General features: G+C 42.0%; 1 protein-coding gene across 2 annotated transcripts in view; it reads left to right on the top strand.

Moving 5' to 3' along the window:
* Positions 1–17,455, top strand: part of WASHC3 (WASH complex subunit 3) — a 34,259-nt gene extending 16,804 nt beyond the window's left edge. For both annotated transcript variants that reach the window (XM_033952381.1, XM_033952382.1), the window contains exons 5-7: positions 7,901–8,011; positions 15,213–15,277; positions 16,276–17,455. In XM_033952381.1, coding sequence (XP_033808272.1) covers positions 7,901–8,011; positions 15,213–15,277; positions 16,276–16,360 — 261 coding nt within the window. In that variant the 3' untranslated portion in view covers positions 16,361–17,455. The remainder of the gene's footprint in view (positions 1–7,900; positions 8,012–15,212; positions 15,278–16,275) is intronic.
* The last annotated feature ends 686 nt before the right edge of the window (positions 17,456–18,141 follow it).

Genomic DNA, 18,141 nt, shown 5'->3' with positions numbered 1-18,141 from the left:
CCAATCAGAATAGGCCCTGGAGCCTTAGGTCCCACCTGGGGGCGCGGCCTGAGGCACATGGTCGGGTTGGGCCCATGTGCCTCAGGCCGCGCCCCCAGGTGGGACCTAAGGCTCCAGGGCCTATTCTGATTGGCCCACGCGTCTTAGGCCCCACCAGTAGGCGGAGCTTTAGGATGGATGGGCCAATCCGGTCTCATTCCTTCGTTGGCTGCCTGCCGGACAGGCGGGTTTGGCTCCCGTCTGTCCGGCCAACTACCAAAGGTACGGGGAAGGGGGGTGGGGGGGTCGTGGGGGTCGCCAGGGGGATCGCGGGTCGGCTGGGGGGCGGTCGGAGGTTCTTGGGGGGGGCGGTCGTTGGGGGGGGAGGGGGGTTTGCGTCGAGGGCAGGAGGGCCTGGGATCCCTCCTGTCCGTAATGTAGTGCGGGGTGGGGTTAGGGGGTCGCCGTGGCCAGGAGGGTTTGGGCTCCCTTCTGGCCCGATATTGTCGGGAAGTCGGCGGTCCTTCGGGGTGGGGGTGCGAGTGGTCCTGCCGGGGGGGGGGGATGTATCGGACGTCGGGGAGTCGGCCGGGCAAGAGGGCTTGGGCTCCCTCTTGCTCCGATCGTGGATGCGGGTGCGGGTGGGAGCGCGTGCGAGCGGTCGTTCGGGGTGGGGGTGCGAGCGGTCCTGCTGGGGGGGTGAATCGGGCGTCGGGCGGGGTGGGAACTATGTTTTAAAACTTTTGTATACCGCGCTCACGCATATAACGCGCGAGGGGTATGCGCGGTAGGTAAAAACGCGTATAACGCGCGCGTTATATGCGTGAAAATACGGTAAATGATCTAAAGTCCCTGCATCCTTATTACAATGCCAACATCTATTAGACTTGGAACTATCTAATTTTTGTAAACGAACTGGGGTCCAAAAAGCTCTATGTAACAAAAAAAAAAACCATGTTTGTCTCATAGATGCCGACATTGTAGATTTTATTCTCCAAGACCAAATTCGTGGCCACTGAGATGCAGAAATTTGATGCTTGATTTCAATGCTCCAAATATCCCTCAAACCAGTTTTCTGTTTTTTATTCAAATATTCATATAGTAATTTATACCACTGTGCGGCTTGGTGACCCAAGAAATCCACCTGAAAGCATAGGAATTCTAAACTGTACTGATTATTAAGATTCTTTCATTCAGGGAACCCCTCCTGAATAGCCTGCTTCAGCTTCAACCATTTAAAATTTTGTGTCTTATTTAAACCATATTTATGTTGCAACTGTGAAAAACTAAGCAGTGAACCATTTGATATAATATCATTCAAAGTTCGAATACCTCCAATTATCCATTGCTTCCAGACGATTTGAAATCCACCAATTTTAATCTTGGAGTTTACCCAAATGGATTGATGTAACAATTTCGAAATTGGAATAGGTGACAAATTACTAACATAATGTAAAGTTTTCCAGGTATCAATCAAAATCCTATTCTCTTTATATTTCCTAGGTATCTTTATACTAAGCAAATGAACCAGATGTAAAGGAAACAGGAGTCGCCATTCTAAATATAACCAATCTGGGACATTATCCATGAGCACTGGGAGGACCCAGTACATACCCTGAAGTAGAATATAGGCTTGATGATACCTATAAAAATTTGGAAAATTTACCCCTCCCTCCATAATTGATTTCTGTAAAGATACTAAAGCAATTCTTGGTCTTTTACCCAACCAAACAAATTTCGTAAGAATACCATTTAACTTTTTATAAAAGGACCCTGAAAAAAAACTGGTATCATACTCATTTGATAGCAAACCACAGGCAGTATCATCATTTTAATAGTTTGAACTCTCCCCCACCATGATAAATGCAACGGATTCCACTTCTCGCACATTTCTGTTACTTTTTTAACAAAAGTCTTTCATTCTCCTTCACCGTATCTTCAATATTGTTTTTAATAATGATGCCTAAATATTTTAGACCATCATCTTTCCAGACAAAAGTAAATGAATCGAATAAGCCTTTGGCACAGTGAACATTAAGCGGGAGGACTCCAATTAATCTTATATCCTGAAAACTTTCCAAATTTCTCTATCAATTCAAGTAAGCATGGAATGGTGGACTCTGGATTCCTCAAATAAAGCAGTATATCATCTGCATAAGCAGAAAGTTTATATTCCCAATTTGAATAAGGAATACCCTGCATCCCCTTTGCTTGATTAATAGCAATTAACAAGAGTTCTAAAACAACATCAAAGAGCAATTGAGACAGGGGACAACCCTGTCTAAACCCCCTTTGCAAGTTAAACTGATCTGATAAACTATTGTTAATGTATAATCTTGCACCAGGAGAGCTATACAGCGTCTGGATCATTTGAATGAAACCAGAACCCACCCCAAACCATTCCAACGCTTGGTAAATAAAATTCCATTCTACCCTATCAAAGGCCTTTTCCGCATCCAAAGAATCCAAGAAAGCCGGATCATTCACTTTTTTTGTTAAATTTAAAGTATGAAAAGCCAGTCTAGTATTATGAGAAGAATGTCTCCTTGCAACAAATTATGTTTGGTGAGTATCAATAATAAAAGGGAGAGCTTTTGCCAATCTTAAAGCCAATAATTTGGCAATAATTTTCCCATCCACATTTATTAATGAAATCGGCCTGTAGTTTGAAACCAAAGTGGAATCTCTGTTTGGTTTTGGCAAAACAATAACCAAGGAATCTGCCATAGTACCTGAAATACAACCTTTAGTCAGTTGATATTGATATAAATTTAACAAATATGGTAAAAGAGTAATTTGAAATGACTTATAGAATTCTAGAGTATATCCATCACCACCTGGAGCGGATCCAGCTCTAAGAGATTTCAATGCTATTTCTAATTCTTTTAGAGATATAGGTTCTTCTAAACTTCCTTTTATATGCTCAGGAATTTTTGGTCCAATAATTAAATTTAAAAATTCCAGACCATCTTGTTCTTTGTTTCTATAAGTCTCAGAAGAATATAAGTCCTTATAGAAAGTAAGAAATTGTTTAAAATGTGCTCATTTTTAGTATGTATTTCTCTTTTATTACAATAATTTTTGTTTTCCTTTTTTTTGCTTAAGATAATTTGCTAATTTTCCCTGCCTTATTTGAATTTCCATAGTACTGAGTTTGCTGATAAAACAAATCATTTCTTACAAACTTTGAAGATAATTCATTATACTTGGCTTTAGCTTTTAATAAAATTTGTAATGTACTCTGTTCCCATTTGCTAATTAATTTATTTTCCAAATCATAAAATTGTTTTTTAAGTTGTTTTCTAATATATGCATAATATGAAATAATATGTCCTCTCACGGTTGCTTTAAAAGCATCCCACAACACTTCAATATTAATATCATCAGAGGCGTTAATTTGAAAAAATTCAATTATTTTTAATTTGAAATCTTCAAGGAATTTTGAATCTGCAATCAAAGTATTATCAAACCTCCAAATCGGCTTAGCATCAACTTGCTCGTCCACTTGTAATTCAATCCAAACACCACCATGATCAGATAAAATGATAGAATCCATGATGGCTTTTATTACTTTCTGAGCTATTTTATTTGAAACAAAAATATAATCAATCCTTGAAAAAGAATTATGAACCTGTGAACAAAAGGAAAATTCCCGATCACCAAAATGAAGAATACGCCATATATCTATCAAATCACAAGATTGAACCAAATTATCTAAACCTAATGATTTCATAATCCTACTTGGATTCTTATCCACTATTGGATCCATTACAGCATTGAAATCTCCAGCCACCACTAAATTAGAGGCAGCCAGTGGGAGTAATAATTGTTGTAAAGTCTTAAAAAACTCCATTTGATTCATATTTGGAGCGTAAACATTGAACAAATCAAGGGTATTATTTCCCATGCTCATTTTGATATGTACCCACCTTCCTAAGGGGTCCGAAGCAACAATTTGGAAATTCGCTGAACACTTTCTACTAACTAAGATAGCAACCCCCGCTTTTTTCCCAACTGCTGGAGCAAAACAACTTTTAGAGATCCAACCCCCTTCCAGCTTCCTAGATTCAATAATTGTCAGATGCATCTCTTGAATGAAATAAATATCAGCATTTTGCTTTTTAAGGAAATCTAACATTTTATTCTTTTTTAATCATGTGATTAAGGCCATTGACATTTAATGAAAAAAGCTTAATCATTATCTAAAATATGGAAATACCTATAATAGTATGCATGCTTAATCAACTTGAAATGACTAGACACCAGCACCTTCATGAAAACGAATAATAAATTAATTAAATAACAAACTCCTTTATTCCCTAAAATCATCTTTATCAATAATATAAAAGAATTCCCACTCCCTAACCCACCCAAACCCTCCCTATAAATGGTTAAACATAGGATATGTAACCCATTCACTCCCCCCAGGCAACGTAAACTCCAATCCATTTTTTTATAAAAATGATAACATAAATCAATTAATTAATGCCATAACTATTCATACAATTCATTTGTTTCATAAAATAAATAATCATATTATCAATCAAATTCATGTTGACTATATAGATCAATTATACTACATCACAGAGACTTATTAATACCCCAAATACTAGCATTAGAACTCATTTGATCCCCTTTAACTATATTCTTCTTTAAAACAAAAATTTTAAATATCTTCATAATATGCATTCTTTTTTATTTTTAAACAAATATACACCACCCTAACACATTTTAAAATATATCATTAAAATCCCCTCATCCAGTTCATTAAAATGAAGACATTAAACACATATTTTATATCCATCCTCATATTCAAATACTTATCATACTTGAGCATAGCATATACAATATTATAGTTGGAAAATCAAATAAGTAATTCATAACTTCCATATTCCAAAATCAGCTAATGAAAGCAGCAATTAATCCTAGAATTATAACTAATAAGGAATAATCGCTGATACCTTCCTAAATCAATCACAACTGACACATCACACATACAGAACAATTAATATCAAAACAAATAAACTCCATGTGTCTAGATTATCCTAAAGGAAATAAATTAGTTCAAAAACACATTTAACTGTATTTCCTTGTAATCTTGTGACACCAATTGATAAAACCTAAACATGACTGATAAGACAATACATTAAGACCAAATAACATACAACATTCAAAACATCACCAAAACCATAAAACATGTCACATACACAAAGGAAAGAACAAAGAAAAATAATAAATAGATATAATCAAATCCTATAACATCTTTGAAATAAAGTAAACTCCATTGAACATCATAAGAAACACTATCACGGTGCAGCATATTCCTGTTCATCCTCTTCTTTTCTTCTTCTTTTGAAATACCTTCAAATAGACATTGGCTCTGAAGTAGCCAAAAAATCTCTCAGTTTTTCAGGATCCTCAAAATAAAGAGATTTACCATATTTTCACACATATAACGTGCGCGTTATACACGATTTTACAAACCGTGCATAACCATGCGCATTATATACGTGAGTGCGTTTACAAATTTTTTTTACATAGTTTCCCCCCCCCCCCCCGACGTCCGATTCATCCCCCAGCGCCCCCCCCCCCCCCGCACGGAGAAGCTGCCTACCGTTGGTTCCCGATGCCAGTGAGCCCTGCTGCTTCCTCTGCCGGCGGTCCCGCCCCTTCTCTGAGCCCTGCGCTGCTTCCTCTGCCGCAGTCCTGCTCCTTCTCTGATGTCAGAGAAAGGGCGGGACCGCCGGCAGAGGAAACAGCAGGGCTCACTGGCATCGGGAACCAACAGTAGGCAGCTTCTCCGTGCGGAGGGGGGCGCTGGGGGATGAATCGGACGTCGGGGGGGGGTGCGAGCGGTCCTTCAGGGTGGAGGGGCCAGCGGTCCTTCAGGGTGGGGGGGCCAGCGGTCCTTCGGGGTGGGGCATCAGGCTTTCAGACATCTTCTTTGTCTGTAGATGGTCTGCGCATGCTTACAGAGCTGGGAGCAGGTCAGGGCGGCGAAAGGAGAGTCGGGACGAGAGGAGACTCAGGGCAGAGAACAGGGCGGCGAGAGGAGAGTCGGGACGGCAGAAGGAGATTTAAATTCAAGGAGCAGCATGCGCGGTATACATGTGTGCGCGGTATATAATAATTTCTTTACATAAATTTTGGTTTCCCGTGCGCTATACCCCTGTGCGCGTTTTACACGGGTGCGCAGTATATGCGTGAAAATACGGTATTCCCACTGGATACTCTCATCTTTGCAAGGTAGTATAATTCATACTTATATCCTTTTTCTTTCAATTGAGGACGAAGCTGAAGGAACTGCTGTCCAGCCACAGTGCTCTTTGCAAAATCCGGCAGAAACAATAATTTGGAGCCTTTATAATTTAAGTTTTTATCTGCCTTTGCTAATTTTTATATTTCAAAGGCTTGTTGAAATCTCAATAGCTTGAAAATAAAAGGTCTGGACTTAGAGTTGTTAGCAGATCTTTGAAAAGGAATCCTATGTGCTCTTTCAATCTCTAGGGGGTACTTAGAATTCAGTTGCAATAATTTTGGCAGCAAATTTTCCAGAAACTGAATTGGATTCCCCCCCTCCAAATTTTCTGCTAGCCCAATTATTTTTACATTCTTCCTCCTCCCGCGATTTTCATAGTCTACCAGCTGTTTTTGTAAATCATTAATAACTCTGTTGTCATCTTTAGATTGGGCTGCAGTTATTTCTAACTGCTCCACTCTGTGTTCTAAAACTGCCATTCTCTGGTTAGCAATCTCTATCTGTTTATTTGTATTTAAAACTTCGTCCTTTACCTCTTGAATACTTTCAGCGTTCTTTTGAATCAGCTGTGATATTTTTTTAAGCTCAGCCATAATTTCTTTTTTTTAAATCTCCTCCTCCTCCAGAAGTGGTGTTTTTGAGGGTGTCGCATGATCATGTTTCACTCGCTTCGCCGTGCCGGCTGTCACAAAAGCCGCGTCAATTTTCCCTTGCTGCGTACTGGCCATCTTCACACAGCCTGCGAACCACCCAAAACCACAATTATGGCGAAAATGGTATTTATAATCTTAAAACTGCTGCCTGGAAAAACAGAACAAATACACTCAATTTTTGCCAAAAATCCTACAATAGAAACAACTTAACAAGGCAATTCAAGTCACTTCAGGGTTTGTTTGAAGGGCGCTCAGGGAATGGTGTGGGGGTGGAGGCTTTTCGCCTTGACCCAGAAGTGAAGTGCCGGAGCTGAACTCCTATCACTGATGGTTCACACTGAGAGTACCCTTCACTTATATTATATTATATTATATTATAATCACATGATTCTGGTTGTGAGTTGTGAATATAGGTTTAGTTCCCTGAGCGCCCTTCAAACAAACCCTGAAGTGACTTGAATTGCCTGGAAAAACAGAGCAACTCGATCACACCTCCAAGTTTAGCGTGCTCCAAGCCACGCCCCCCTCATTTCAGTAATGTTTTATAGTCATAGGTTTTATTGAAATTTAGTACCTAGTACTCACTGAAAACTTTTAGTCAAAATTTAAAAAAACAGACTAGTAGGGTTTATAATAAAGTGTAGGGTTTATAATGAATAATGGTCTTTGAGGGAGGGTGGGGGGAGGGTTACATTTATATTTATAGGATATAATGATAAGATGTTCAAGTGGTCTAATTAATAGTGTTTATTATGAATTTTTGTACACTTGATAAAAGTTTAAAAATGAATAAAGAATTTAAATAAAAAAACAAACTAAACAGGGAAGCAGCTTCTCTGCTCCCCTGGTTTGTGTCTTACTTGTGCTATTTTGTCTCTGCCTACATCCCACCCTCCTGCCTCATCAAATCATCTAGTCTAATATGGACCTCTTGTTCACAGGACTAAGAGCTAAATGAAACCTTTGTACATATAGCTCTAAAAGGTTTTGTGTACTGCTCTTTCTACAGCAAAACCTCACGGCTGACACAGCAGCACGGAAAACGGAAACGCCTTCGGAAAGTGTTGTAACTGTAGGCAAGGATCCCCACTATGCCAGATACCTGAAGATGGTTCTAGTGGTAAGCACAAGCCCTCAGTTTTTCATATGACAAAGCTGGATATTCACAGTGAATAGCAATTTCTTCTCACATGAAAGAAAATAGACCCCCTGATATTCAGCCACAGTTGTCAGCATTTTTCTAAACACTGGTCGCCTTAGCCTTTTTATTCCTAGATTCAGTGCCAATATCCAAATTAGAAAAAGACACGGTGACAAAATTCATCACTGTTCCCATCCCTGTGGATAACTTCAGGAAAACATCTCCATGTCATCCTTTAAGGAGAGAGGGAAGAATCATTATGAATGGACACAACCACTGACCCTCAAACCAGAATGCTGTTGTAGAAGGAATGAGGTTGAGATAGACACAAGAGAATGACAGTCTCTGGTATCCAGAGCAGATATTGTGATGTCATAATTCCACCAATAAGATTCCACCAATAAGAGCCAAGCTTATCAGTGATGCCACAATGACTTCATTATCTTATACTTGGCTCACATAAGAATCAGAATATGAATGGGCACAACCACTGACCCTCAAGCCTTGCATTGAAGAATTCTGGTGTAGAAAGACTGAGGTGGAGATAGACACTAAAGAATGACACGAGATGGTTTCCCACGGTTATTCGCAGGGACAGGAACGGTGCTGAATTTTATCACTGTCATTCTCTAATCCAGATAATGACTGGCACTGAATATCCAAGAGCAGGTTGGCTAGTGCTACTTAATCAGATTATTAATCCTTTATTTTTTTTCAAGTGTACCTACTAGTGTTTCCTATTAAAGGCTAATGCTAGATCAAGAAGATCTTTGTTTAGTCATATCAGAAACAGAGACTATGGATCTCCAGGGCCCGCAGTCAATTGCTGTTAGAACCAGTCTTAGCTATTGGCCTGCTTGCGGGCTATCATTGACTGCGGGCCCTGGAGATCCATAGTCTCTGTTTCTGATATGACTAAACAAAGATCTTCTTGATCTAGCACTACTTAATCAGATACCAGATATTCAGACTGGTAACTGGATAAAGTTAGAAAAAAGGCCCTTTATCTGGGCATATTATCTCACGCTCTTCATCCTACTTAAACTTCAGAAAACTATTAAAAACTAACCTATTTAACCAATTTGTATCCTAAGACCTCTATCCCCGACCTCTTGCTTCCCAAGATCTCTTAAGCCTATCCCCTATTTCCTGCTCCCCTTCACATATGGCCCCTATATATTGTACCTGTATCCTGCTTACCTCTATAAATTGTATCTATATTCGCTGTTTGTACCTATATTCGCTGATTATCCAGCCCTCTTTGATGTAAACCCGCCTCGAACTACTACGGCTTTGGCAGTATATAAGAGATAAAATTATTATTATTAATTAGCAGACTGAATATCGCCACTAACTACTGGTTTTGCCCAAGCTCTTAATAACGGAATGAACACAGTACATAAGGGGCTAGATTCACTAAGCAAACCGATCGTGTACCGATCGGTTTGCGAGCCCTTTACGACCAGATTTCCCTCCTGCACTATTCACTAACACCTGTAGCGATCCTATCCCGATCGTCTCATGCAAATTAGTAAAACCTCATGCAAAATAGCCAAGCAATTGATTCACTAACAATTGCTTGGCTATTTTGAGTCGGGTTTTACAATTGGCAAAACTGAATGCTGCAGACCTGTCGGTAACTGAGTTACCGTCAGGTCTGCACGCTTTTTGACAGGCCTGCCTGTCTTTTTTTTTATTCATTTTTTTCCATGGCACAGATATTTTGCGTGTGTTACACACGCAAAATATCTACCCCTCACTAAAACGTGCCCCCCCAAACACGGCCGCCCTCCCGATCGGCACGGCCCTTGCCCTACCTCCTACCCTCCCTGCGACCGGCACAGCATGGCCCTCACCCCACTCCTGGCATGGGATGGGCCCCCCCCTGGAGAAAAAAGCAGGAGGGATGCCAATTCCTTCCTGCCATCAGCGTTTATTTTTTTGTTGTTTTTTTGGGTTTGTTTGTTTTTGGTTTGTTTTTTTTTTAAATGCTGCATGCATGCAGCACGGCCCTTGCCTCCCCTCCCTGACCAACACGGCCCACCCCTGGTCAGCCCAGGCGGTCAGGCCCAGCCCACCCACCCCGGTACCTTTAAAATAGTTGGGAGCAGGAGGGCTGCCCAGACCCTTCTCCTGCTCCTATGCCGCTCCAAAATCTTCGGGAGCAGGAGGAAAGTCCTCCTGCTCCTACTCTCAGGCCAGCCATTGCCCAATAGCAGCCTTAGGCCCCGCCCCGGCACATCATCTGATGCACAGGAAGAGGCCTAAGGCCCTGATTGGCTGTGGCGCCTCAGGCTCCTCCCTTTGGACCGGGCACCCCTCCTGCTTCCAACTATTTTAAAAGTACCGGGGTGGGCCGAGGGGTGGGAGGCCTAGGAGCAGGAGGGACTGAACACCCCTCCTGCTCCCAACTTTTTGGTGCCACAGGTGGGTTGTGCCGGTCGGGAGGGGAGAGGGTGAGGGAGGGCCATGCCAGTCGGAGGGGGGGGGGGTGCTGCATGCATGCAGCATTTTTTTTTTTTTTTTTTTTTACGGTGATGGCAGGAGAGAGTTGTTATCCCTCCTGCTTTTTTCTCCCGGGGGGGGGGGGCGCGGCAGGACAGGCAGGAGAGATTGGGGCTGGGGTGGGGGTGGCAGGCAGGGTCGGTGTGTCAGGCCATTGCCTGATCTCTCTTCCCTGCTCGCCAGACTCTCCTGCTTTCTGCTGCCATTCCCCATAGTGCAGGCCCGCTTTAACACCACAGGCTTGCACTGCAGGGAACGGTGGCAGAGAGCAGGAGAGTCCGGGAGCAGGCAAGAGAGATCTGGGCTGGGCTGGGCTGAGCCCTAACAGCAGTGTCAGGATGTGCGCATGAGTGGGGATCGCTCTGGGCATATTAACAATCATCCCCATTTGCATGCAGGCTTTTACTGAATTGGTCGGCCGGCATGCAAACGGAAACGGATCGCACACGATTTGGAGGTTTAGAGAATCCTGCCCAAGGTACAGTTGATATCTACTGTGAAGGGGAAAAGACCTCAAATACCCCCGTGCCCTAAGCTCATATCGTAGTGCACTTGCTAAATATTATAAAACAAAATAAGTTTTTTGGGTTGTTGTTTTTTTGTTGGGGTTTTTTTTTTTTTTTGGCACTATTTGCACATCATAAGAGGGGTTTTTAGACCTATGATAATACCTTTTGCCCCCAATGTGTCCTTGAATCAAGCCATGAGCTTTGGGCACAGGGGCATTTGAGGTCTTTTCCCCTTCACAGTAGATATCAACTGTATCTTACGTACTGTGTTCATTCCGTTGTATGATTTAGCATTTTGAACAGTCTTGCGTTCACTTTGATTTTGTGATGCCACATTTGCCCAAGCTCTGCCAGCTTAGTGCCGAGGCAGTTTGACTTGATACTCAACCGCATTGTCCTAATAATGCTGCTGAAATTCCGGGTATGGACTTAGTCAGTGGAACTTATCCGGATGGGAGCCATTCCTCTCTAGATAAGTCCCGCTAAATATTGACTCCAAAATCTATAACATACTTTGGTCTTGTTTAACCTCAGTTGGTATATCCTTGTCCATTAATGCCTCAGTCTCTTGAGTTTGTATGTACAGTGGTACCTCGGTTTACGAGTGCACCGGTTTGCGAGTGTTTTGCAAGACGAGCAAAACATTTGCAAAATCGGTGCCTCGGAAACCGAGCATGGCTTGATTTACGAGCACCCCCCCCCCCCCCCGTAATCCGGCACCCCCCTTGCGATCCGGCACCCCCCCTGCCTCGAACCGGCACCCCCCCGCCACGATCCAACCCCCCCCCGACACGATTGGGCACCCCCTCGCCACGATCCGACCCCCCCCCCGACACGATTGGGCATCCCCCCGACACGATCCGACACCCCCCCCCCCCGACACAATTGGGCACCCCCCCACCGCTTCTTACCCTCATCTGGGCACTCTTGAAGAGTGAACTCGCAGGCCTTGAGCATGCTCAGATGCTCAAGGCCCAGCAGACGAGGGCCGATCTTCAAGAGTGCCCAGATGAGGGTAAGAAGCGGCGGGGGGGGGGCCCAATTGTGTCGGGGGGGTCAGATCGTGGCGGGGGGGTCGGATCATGGCAGGGGGGTGCTGGTTCGAGGAAGGGGGGGTGCCTGATCGCAGGGGGGGCCTTCGAGGGGAGCAATGCCGGTTCTCAGGGGGGGGGAACGCACCAAAGCGAGTTTCCATTATTTCCTATGGGGAAATTCGCTTTGATAAACGAGCATTTTGGATTACGAGCATGCTCCTGGAACGGATTATGCTCGTAATCCAAGGTACCACTGTATTTCCAAGCATGGTCAACAGCAGGACCAACCCCACCAGTGACTGACTGTGTTAATTCACATGGTCCTACCTTCTGCAGTAGGGACTGAAGACTTTCATTGTGAAGCTTCATTTGCATATAGCCTTCACACCCAACGAGCCACCCCTAGTGTCCATACTCTTTCTTGCATGGACCCACTATAATATGTTCTTACGCATTCTTTTTTTATTTTTTTATAACTGGAAGTTATTTCTCCTTTTAGCTTTTTAATCTTGTTTGATGTGCTCCTTGTAAGTACTTTATACACGCAATGTCATCTCCATTTCAGATTAGGTTTTCAGTCTACCGTTAATAATTTTGTTTTCCATCCGAAGTCAACAGGAATACTGTTAATTATTAAAGGCAAAAAACCCCAGTGACACAACCTTTTTCAGCTTGTTATGTAAAACTTTGGCCTTTACTGTCTTAATGTTTCTATGACAGGAAACTGTTATCTTTCTTTTTCGGTGGATTTGTAAAAATTTGTGACACCCCAGGAATGTTTGTTTCCTGGGTGTGATATGCTAAAGCAGAAGGACCCAGGCACATCACAAATTTTAACCATCGGTCATTAAGTCCAAATTATCTTTGTTTAAATTTTTCCTTCATCTGGGAAAAAATAGATGCCGGAAACGTAGGCCAGAGTTTTCCACACCTACATTTCCGGTGCCTATCTTTGTTGCGAATTGCGCCTACATAGATGTTTTGTTGCCTAATGCCATCTCTGGTGATAGCCAGTGCCCATAGTGGCATTAAGCACCTTGCTTTGTTGAATGGCAGTGCTGTTGCTTATATACCCTATGTAAATCTGAAGTACATTTAGTCACTGAAAGCACAAAGGAAGCTGGGAACAGAACTTCAAAACGAAGCCCAAAGTTCCAATAGAGTAAACTAATGATGCTGGGCATGAGCCAGTCACTTATTAGCAACTTTTCTGTCACTGAATATAAGCGTATGGATATTTTCTTGGGAGGATAGAGCTATTTTTGTTTGCTTTTTAAAAGCTTATCTCATTGAAGCAAATACCCTTGAATTAGTTTTCATTGATTCACGGCGTCACACAGTACAATTCCAGACTTCGGGTTTCACTGTAGAGAATGATACGGGGGACACATTTTTCCCCGTCCCCGTGGGAACTCTTACTCCCATCCCAGCAAGTTCTTTTCCTGTCCCTGCAAGCTCTGTCCTCATCTGCACAAGCCTCAAACACTTTAAAATCATAAGTAGCAACATTCTAGAGCTCAGATTGTGATGTCATAATGCCTCATTCCACCAATGCCTAAGCTCTGTCCTCATCTGCATAAGCCTCAAACACTTTAAAATCATAAGTAGCAACATTCTAGAGCTCAGATTGTGATGTCACAATGCCTCATTCCACCAGTGCCTAAGCTCTGTCCTCATCTGCACAAGCCTCAAACACTTTAAAATCATAAGTAGCAACATTCTAGAGCTCAGATTGTGATGTCACAATGCCTCATTCCACCAATGCCTAAGCTCTGTCCTCATCTGCACAAGCCTCAAACACTTTAAAATCATAAGTAGCAACATTCTAGAGCTCAGATTGTGATGTCACAATGCCTCATTCCACCAGTGCCTAAGCTCTGTCCTCATCTGCACAAGCCTCAAACACTTTAAAATCATAAGTAGCAACATTCTAGAGCTCAGATTGTGATGTCATAAAGTCTCATTCCACCAATGACTAAGCTCCGTCCTCATCTGCACAAGCCTCAAACACTTTAAAATCCTAAGTAGCAACATTCTAGAGCTCAGATTGTGATGTCATAATGCCTCATTCCACCAATGCCTAAGCTCCGTCCTCATCTGCACAAGCCTCAAACACTTTAAAATCATAAGTAGCAACATTCTAGAGCTCAGATTGTGATGTCATAATGCCTCATTCTACCAATGCCTAAGCTCTGTCCTCATCTACACAAGCCTCAAACACTTTAAAATCATAAGTAGCAACATTCTAGAGCTTAGCCTGTGATGTCATAATGCCTCATTCCACCAATGCCTAAGCTCTGTCCTCATCTGCATAAGCCTCAAACACTTTAAAATCATAAGTAGCAACATTCTAGAGCTCAGATTGTGATGTCACAATGCCTCATTCCACCAGTGCCTAAGCTCTGTCCTCATCTGCACAAGCCTCAAACACTTTAAAATCATAAGTAGCAACATTCTAGAGCTCAGATTGTGATGTCACAATGCCTCATTCCACCAATGCCTAAGCTCTGTCCTCATCTGCACAAGCCTCAAACACTTTAAAATCATAAGTAGCAACATTCTAGAGCTCAGATTGTGATGTCACAATGCCTCATTCCACCAGTGCCTAAGCTCTGTCCTCATCTGCACAAGCCTCAAACACTTTAAAATCATAAGTAGCAACATTCTAGAGCTCAGATTGTGATGTCATAAAGTCTCATTCCACCAATGACTAAGCTCCGTCCTCATCTGCACAAGCCTCAAACACTTTAAAATCCTAAGTAGCAACATTCTAGAGCTCAGATTGTGATGTCATAATGCCTCATTCCACCAATGCCTAAGCTCTGTCCTCATCTGCACAAGATTCAAACACTTTAAAATCATAAGTATTTGAGGCTTATGCAGTTAAGGCAGAGTTTACAGGAATGGGACTTTGACAAAACTCGGGATGGGAAAATTGAGTTCCTGCGGGAACGGGGAAAAAATTGTCCCCGTGTCATTCTCTATTTCACTGCTCTGGATATTACTCAGCAGGTTAAAACAAACTTCAATGGCAGTTAAAGAACCCAGAGAGAATTCTAAGCACCAACCAACAGTGGCTCTGCTTCATAATTTTTTATGCATCATTTGGAAATATTTATATCTTGATTCTAGGGTGTACCTTTGATGGCAATCAGAAACAAAATGATTTCAGAAGGACTAGACCCAGACTTATTGCAGTAAGTAAAACTATTTTGTGGAAGGTGAAAGAGTAAATATTAGGTCCTCCTTTTAACTTTTTTTTTTTTTTTTTGTCATTGCTCAATGAAGAGAAGTTGCAAGAATTTTAAAACCACAGAGGCCCTAAGTTTTCAACATTTTGTAGTTACTGGTATGGATGGTCATTCAGATGACACTTGGATTTTAAAAGATCAGAGCTCCTAATGTTGCTGCTGCTATTTTGATTTGGCTGCAGTTGTTGCAGTGCTTTTATGATGTCATAGAGCTGATCTTATGACATCAGCCAAAGCCGGTTTATCAGATTGGCTGTACTCCCCCCCCTTACAAAAGTGTAGTGTGTTTTTTAGCGCCAGCCATGAAGGTAATAGCTTGTAGGCTAATAGGAATTCTGAGCAGCGGAACTGTTACCGCTGTGACCGGCGCTAAAAACCACGCTACGCTTTTGTAAAAATAAAGAAAGGGGGGGAGGAGTTAGAGCTATAAAGACAAGCTTTATGCGTTGATTTTTAAAATCTTATTCATTGATGCAGTGGCCTGAGAATCGGGGGAACCGGGTTCATTTTCCCACTGCAGCTCCTTGTGTCTCTGGACAAGTCACTTACCCTCTATTGCCCCAGGTACAAAATAAGTGCCTGGATATAATATGTCAATTACTTTGATTGTAACCACAGAAAAGTGGTATATCAAATCTCTTTTCTTTCCCAAACACAAACCTCCTCTCTTCCAAATTCATTTCGTGTTGAGCCTGTGATTTATAATTAAACCCTTGTTCTTATCCCTGCGTTTACATCTACAATTAAAGGAATGGTGAAATGACAGTCGTGTCCGTGCCATCTTGACATTTGACAGCACCTTCCCTGGTAAAAGCTACCTCTGTGACTGTTCAAAAAGTTGCATCTTTCCGTTTGCTGACATTCTGTTTCATAAATTCACAGTAACTGTTTAAATTAGCCTGTGCAGAGTTGCCAAAATCCGATTTTCTCCCTTTATTTTGTAGGACGCCAGACGCTCCACTGCCTAATGGTGGCACTCATGTTGAGGCTGAAGAAAGCTCTAATAGCGAATCTTCATTCAGTGACTGAAGTTACTGCTCTTGGCTTCCACGATTCATTGGTATCCATACTGAAGCCAGGATAGCATAAAGGAGTTTCTGCTTTATTCAAACATTTCAAGCCCTGTCTTCAAAGAAGTTGTACGCCATGTATGCAAAATGGCACATTTTGATAACGGGGTTCTTCAATGGCAATAACGGACTCGCTGAACTTTATACCCACCCTTCCCCCTGACTTTCTCCATAACCTTGCCCAATCATTTTATTTTGTGCCTCAGATTTTTTTTTTTCTTATGGTTTTTTGTTTTAATTTTTTTTTCTTTTTAATAGACTGACCGAGACTAGAAGGCACAAGTTGTAATGGCAACCACCCTCCATCCCCCCAATGATTTTCCTATGATATATTTGGGGAGGGGGGTTTTGCACTCCATGCTATAAATTTTTTGGGCACATTTTTATACCTTCTAGTCCAGGGTGAGAAGGGTTTTGGACTTTTTGTTGTTGTTTGTTTTTAAATGAAGAATTTACTATTTTGCTTTTTCTTTCTGTGACCAGCAGCCTGAGCACTTCTGGTCTCTATAATAACTCTTTTATACCACTGTACCTCTCTTCCGTTGGGCCTGGTCAAGCAGTATCTGTGGGCTGAGGACAAGGCCTAAGCTGCTCTGATTCTAAAGCACTTTGTGATCCAGTTGGAGTGGAAAGCCCTTTAGAAATGGACATTTTGATGCCTTTAGGTTTGTATGTGGAGAAAATGAGCCTGAAATACTTGCTAGCTAGCTTTACCTGCTACCTTAAAAAAAAAAAAAAATACTAGTTCAAATCTGCAGACCAGCAGGACATCAGTCTGGAAAGAGCTTCTCTTTAAAGTGATTTGCTTGTTATACCATTCATGTATTTGTAATCTGCGTGCTGAACTATTTAGTTTGTTTATTCTTTTTCTGTGCTTTTCATAATTTTTCAGCTGTCTCGGAACAGTCTGTGAATTGAGACGAGCAGTCTGCAAAAAGCACTTGGTTTTTCTTTAAGATTTATTCATTTGTCTTACTCGTACTAGAATTTGAGATCAATTGATATCTGGTCCCTTGTCTTATCGGATCGAAATAAAGTTTGGGCTCTTAATTTTGAGAATTGTATGCAAAACACGCCCCCAACACTTCTTTCACTGAGCAACAGACCCTCTGAGGTCTAGCCTGTAAAGAGAAAACCAAAAAAAAACTCTGTGGAGTGACGATGTTCCCAAATGGACTTTATTTGAAAGTATCAAAGTTCCAAAGGTACACTAAAATCATCCACATAAAATAATTCCATCCACATAAAAGTAAATCATCCACATAAGAGCCTTAAAGGACCTAGTCCGCTAGGGATACAGGACCCAACACGGTCCGCGTTTCGACAAAAAGTCTTCTTCAGGGGTCTCTGGGGGTCCTATAAAGGTGTGTACGTGGGAAACAATTGTGTGGTGAACCGGAAGTGAGACACTGCTTGTTTCCCACGTACACACCTTTATAGGACCCCTGAAGAAGACTTTTTGTCGAAACGCGGACCATGTTGGGTCCTGTATCCCTAGCGGATTAGGTCCTTTAAGGCTCTTATGTGGATGATTTGCTTTTATGTGGATGGAATTATTTTATGTGGATGATTTTAGTGTACCTTTGGAACTTTGATACTTTCAAATAAAGTCCATTTTGGAACATCGTCACTCCACAGAGTTTTTTTGGTTTTCTCTGGATTTTCTTCTTTGTGGATATTTTGGGGTCAATTCTTTTTGTTTCTAGCCTATAAAGAGGCACCTTTGTTTAGGACATGGCC

This window comes from Geotrypetes seraphini, chromosome 7 (genome assembly GCF_902459505.1).
Source record: "Geotrypetes seraphini chromosome 7, aGeoSer1.1, whole genome shotgun sequence".
Taxonomy (NCBI): Eukaryota; Metazoa; Chordata; class Amphibia; order Gymnophiona; family Dermophiidae; genus Geotrypetes; species Geotrypetes seraphini.
This window is presented reverse-complemented; position numbering and strand designations above follow the sequence as displayed.